Here is a 5,779-nt window from a genome sequence, read left to right on the forward strand (position 1 = left end):
ATGACTCCTACAATTCAAGCCCGACTTGGAAAAAGTGATCACAATGTCATTTGGAGACCGCTGAACTCAATTAAGTGTAATGGTAAAATGGTTACAAAGATTTTTAAGCCTTGTACTGATTCGTCGATTACCAAATTTGACTGGTCACAGGTCTATAATATAAAAGATGTAGATGATAAAGTGAACATAATGAACGATACCCTCACCTCCGCGTACAACAAGTTTTTTTCCTACCAAACATTTCCGAGTGTATTCTACCGATAGACCTTGGATCACTCCATACATTAAGACATTTATCAGGTATAGACAAACTGCTTTTAGGAAGAAAAAACATGAACGTTACAAAACACTTAAGGTAATATGGGAAATAAAGAAAGCTAAGGAGAAGTAAAAGTGCTTGAGGTGAGCAATCCCCGTAAATGGTACGACAAAGTGAAGCAGATTTGTGGTAAACGTAAAGACAAATCAAGAATTACATTTGATAATCCTTTACCGATCCCAGATTCCGTTGCCTCTAAACAAATTAATGAACACCTCGCAAAAATTTGTCGTGAACTGGATCCTCTCAAACTTGACGAATTACCTACATACCTCCCAGCTGAGAGTCCACTGCCACAAATTTTATGCTTTGAAGTTATTAACAACAATTATTAAAAGTGCAGATTAATAAATCAGTTCCACCTGGAGAAATTCCACCAGTTATCATCAAAGAATTTGCACCCGAAATAGCAGAACCTCTAACGCATATATTTAATTCTTCTTTGAAAGAAGGTATTGTACCCAAAGCTTGGAAACAAGCTACCGTTATACCGATACCAAAGAAAAAAGGTACAGTCAGTATAGAACAGATTAGACCGATCTCGCTTACGCCACTGTTTATCCGAATCTTTGAACATTTTCTAACTAAATGGTTAAAATGAAGACCTATCTACCATTATAGATAAACAGCAGTTTGGTAATGTCAAAGGTATCAGCACGAGTCATTACCTTATTGGGCTCTTACACTACCTTCTTTCTGGACTGGAAAAACCTGGTCACAAAGCACGAATTCTTGCTGTAGATTTCAGCAAAGCTTTCGACCGTATTAGTCACCAGGTACTAATCAGTAAGATGATATCAATTGGTGTCAGGAAATCTATCATCCCGCGGTTCTGTAGCTTCCTAACTTGTAGAGAACAAAGAGTGCTCATGGTAGCGCTATTTCCAGTTGGACATCTATATTTTGCGGTGTTCCGCAAGGAACGACATCTGGCCCAAGCCTTTTCAAGTAATGGTCAATGACTCGGAATCAGATTGCATTACAAGGTGGAAATTTGTCGACGATCTAACCTTCGCTGATATCTAAAAAAATAACTGGCTGGACTCTATTCAATCGTACTTTAGTAATTTAGTATTATTTTAGGAATAGTGTAAAATAAATAAAATGTCCCTTAACCCTAATAAGTGTAAATCAGTGGAGATTAACTTTTGCAAAACTCCTGGTTACTATGATTTACTGACTAATAATGGAGTCCAAGTTGAGACTGTTAAGCAATTGAAGCTTTTAGGTGTAACTATCCAAGATAACCTTAAGTGGGATACACACATTGGTGAGATCGTTAGCAAGGCCAATAAAGCCATGCATATTGTATCGGTACTTAAAATGTTTGGTGTACCAGAAGATCAGTTAATCAAGATTTATAAATCTTTCATACGCCCCATAATTGAATATTCTTGTCCAACCTGGCACTCCTCCCTGACTTCCGAATTAAGCTTTGACATGGAATCGGTCCAGAAGAGGTTTTTAAAAATTGTACTAGGGAGGAGGTACTATTCGTACACTGCAGCCCTAAAGAAATTTTCTCTTGATAGGCTCTGTGACCGTCGTCTCCAGCTTGTTCTGAAGTTTGGGAGGAGTGTCCATGAAAAATTTAGTAATATTATCCCCAATACCCGTGCTGAAGCGACAGGTAGATCTCTCAGAAACGCAAACAAAATATCCCAAATTAAATGTAGAACAGAGAGATTTAAGAAATCCTCACTCCCATTCCTGACTAACAATGACCTTATAGTGCAATAATATATATATATGAAATTCGTAATTTTGATAGATAGGCCTACGGATAATTAATAATTTTACTCGCAGTTTTTAAATTTGTAATTGTATATTCTTTTTTTTTTTTTTATGAATTTATGTGTATATATATATTTTTATATTAGATGGTTGTGTAATTTTGCTCGTTTTTTATATATATCTTTGTAAATTTGTAATTGTATATTCTTTATTTTTGTTAATGCATTTTTGTATATATATATATATATTTTTATATTGGATGTTTGTGTAATTTTTGCTCGTTTTTGATATATTTTTTAAGTTTATGTTACTGGACGCAATTCAGTTTTGTACTGCCATGTCTTTGTTTTTAATAAACCAGAATAAATAAATAAATAAATAAAACAATAAGTGTATTATTACTCTGAGTTCGTGTACAATATGACTGAAAGCAATCGTTAAAACATATTTTTTGTTGATAAGTAACATGGAGCATGATCATTAGACACTACTTATTAGACAGTAATTGTTCTTCCCACTTGCTATCCAATTACAAATTACTGAAAAGAATGACAACGCTGCTATCAGTGTCTAAATCTTTATGACGACTCTTTGATTTTAATTATATATTTTATGAGATTATAGAAAAGAAAAAACAACATTCAAACCAATCTAAAATGGACCTTGGATATTTACACAAGACAATAAACAAGAACATACGAATACAGATATTGATGTGGTTTATTATTATGATACGTAAACGTATACGCTCTACCATGAATTTGAAAATGAATGTTTTCCACCAAGTATATTTACTTCTACTAATTAATTTTGGTACTGCTGCTCAGGAACAGCTATGCACAAATACCGAAAACTTAGCATGTCAATGTAAAACAAGAGATGGATTGATAGATTTAACGAGCATTGGATTAAAAGACGGAATACAGTAAGTAATGTAACCAGGCATTGTTAGATAACCGTTACTGTAAGTGCTGCCAAGTGCTGTCTGTTAAAAGAAATAAGTGGCCTTTTTAAAAATAATGTTTATCACACACCCATACCCATTTCCAAAGTAAATATCCGTTTGTATTCCCTGCTTTCTTTAGTAGTAATTGATATTGTTTTTAAGTAACTCCTCTTCCTTGTAAAATCAACTCATATTGCATCTCCACCTACGGCTCTCTGCATGCTATTTCTAATGTATACATACAAATATATGTTTTCAGGTTCCAAACGTACTCGCCAGAACTGTATCCAGACCATTTTCTCTACTCATACAATCCGTGTTACGCTTTCAATGACAAAAATTGTTTAAACTCTGCGGTAATATAACTCTTTTTTTTCTGAATAACATACGATAAAACGTTATTATTAGAACGGCCTAAGTAGTTATTGGTATGACTTGTGTCGTTGACAGATACGTGTAAAGCTCTGTCTACACTATCACACTAGTTTGACAAAAAAGTGTCATATTCCCAAATATGGTAGTGATATGCCCAATTATGGTAATAATATGACATAATTAAGGGCGTGTGGCGCAGTGTGTTGGACGTTGGACTACCGATCGTCAGACCTAGGTTCGAATCCAACTCTCGCCGCATTGCTTGTATCCGTAGGCAAGATACTTTACTTACGTTGCCTCTCTCCACCCAGGTGTATAAATGGGTACCCAGTTAGATCTAGACACAACTTGGCGCTGGTTACCGGCTGCATTATGGGAGTATGTTTCCATACGTGTTTGATCCCAAAAAACACTGGGGTAATAATGCTTGTAAAGCGCCTTTGAGCATGATTACTCATGAAAAGGGCGCTATATAAATGTGGTATTATTATATTATATTATAATGTATGCTACAATAATGCTCTGCGCCGTATACTTAATGTCTCTAGAAGTAGCGAAAATCTACCTATGGTTTCATGCAACGTATGTTGAATAGTGGTAACATCCTTGTTGCTTGAGTTTGCAAACATATGCTCCATAACTCCAAAATGTATTGTAGATGGAGAAGCATTCTATATACTTAAGTTTAGAGTTTACGATTTTTCTTTTTTTCTGTTTTATAAGTTTATTAATATAGATGATATTTTTTTTGTGATATAACGTTTGATAGTGTAGACAGAGCTTATGCATGTCCTCTTTGTGCTGTCTTTTAAATAAAAGTTAGCTTATGTATAACTTTATAATGTAGGTATGTCAAATAGGTAGGTCATATCTTGCATGGTCAGATATAGACCTAGCGACGACATATAATACTGGAACTCAAAGTAGTGCAAGATGGGCCAAGTGTGAAGACAATCCAAGCAAGATTTGCATAACATATGCTGCCGTGCAAAATTTAGTAGTTCGGTAAGCTCGACAATATCCTCGACTAATTTTAACATGCGTTTTAAATGTGTTTCTTTTATTCTATTTACGAAATCATAGTAATTATATTCTGTTTTATCCATTTATCTACAGTACAACAACAGTCGTACTTACCTGCGGGAACACAACAAAGCCGACTTTAATTGTAGACGGGGAAAAGAATCTCACCCACTATGTACGTATTTATTATTTGATACTTGTATAATGTATAATTTGTGTACTTAGTGTAAAATTGTTATTGTTTTTGCCTACCTATTACTGTTACTGTATATTTATAAACAGCCTAGAAAATGCTGATAAAATCCAAATACCCTTCCTAGTGAAATTGAATGACATCGAAAGTGGGAGGGTGGGTACGTGACAAATCACCTAGTTAATTGAGTTTGTCAACAAAAGTAGAAAAAAATTGAGGAGAATTTATGGCCAGGGTTCACCGTCTGCATGGTCAGTCTTCCTTTCTTACTACTCTGTATAAACTTTCATAATCCTTGGAAAAACTCCGGCAATCATAAAATGAAAAGTGAAAATAGGTAACTTTGTATTGATTGAATATACGAGCACGGCATATTATTTTACAGGTCCTGAGAATGACTTCTAAGTGTGCGTGTATTAATGGGTGTACCGGTGGTGTTGACAGTGACAACGACGGTGTTGACAGTGACAAAGACGGTGTTGGCAGTGACAACGATGGTGTTGGCAGTAACAACGGCGGTGTTGGCAGTGACAACGACGGTTTTGGTAGTGACAACGACGGTATTAGCAGTGACAACTACAGTGCTGGCAGTGACAACGACGGAGTTGGCAGTGACAACGACGGTTTTGGTAGTGACAACGATGGTGTTGACAGTGACAACGACGGTTTTGGTAGTGGCAACTACGGTGTTGGTAGTGACAACGACGGTGTTGACAGTGACAACTACGGTGCTGGCAGTGAAAACGACGGTGTTGACAGTGAAAACGACGGTTTTGGCAGTGACAACTACGGTGTTGGCAGTGACAACCACAGTGTTGGCAGTGACAACGATTATTTTGACAGTGACAACTATTATTTTGACAGTGACGACGAGGAAACGGGCCCCAGTGTCATACTTATTCTGTGCATTTTGTAAGTATTTTGTTAATGTTTTTACATACGCAAAGATGTGGTAATGGCGCTGCGAATTATTTATTATGTTGTTTTACAGCTGTTTGAATTTATTGCTTGATGTCGTCGCAAGTGCTGCCTATTGATGTTGTTTTTTTACAGAGTGATACTTGTTGGTAGTGATTGAAGTAGGGCCTAGTTGGTAGTTTTGTGAAGTTGTTGGAAGTGTACAGAGGTTGATTATATAGCATTAGTAGATTGATTAGGGGGTTGTGATTCGGAATAGTGGTTTCTATTT

The 5,779-nt window shown here is 35.9% G+C and overlaps 1 protein-coding gene across 1 annotated transcript; it reads left to right on the top strand.

Moving 5' to 3' along the window:
- LOC140044208 (uncharacterized) lies at positions 1-1,281 on the top strand. Its single transcript, XM_072088688.1, has 3 exons — positions 1-82; positions 658-828; positions 941-1,281. The coding sequence occupies exons 1-3, from the start codon at positions 1-3 to the stop codon at positions 1,279-1,281; spliced, it is 594 nt and encodes a 197-aa protein (XP_071944789.1).
- The last annotated feature ends 4,498 nt before the right edge of the window (positions 1,282-5,779 follow it).

The sequence above is a fragment of the Antedon mediterranea genome, chromosome 1 (assembly GCF_964355755.1).
Source record: "Antedon mediterranea chromosome 1, ecAntMedi1.1, whole genome shotgun sequence".
Classification (NCBI taxonomy): Eukaryota; Metazoa; Echinodermata; class Crinoidea; order Comatulida; family Antedonidae; genus Antedon; species Antedon mediterranea.

Excerpts from the sequence above, each read along its gene's own strand:
- LOC140044208 (XM_072088688.1), top strand. The coding sequence starts at position 1 with ATGACTCCTACAATTCAAGCCCGACTTGGAAAAAGTGATCACAATGTC. Across the intron at positions 83-657 it reads GAACTCAATTAAGTGTAATG|TGCAGATTAATAAATCAGTT; the intron begins GTAAAATGGTTA and ends AATTATTAAAAG. Across the intron at positions 829-940 it reads ACCGATACCAAAGAAAAAAG|ATAAACAGCAGTTTGGTAAT; the intron begins GTACAGTCAGTA and ends CTACCATTATAG.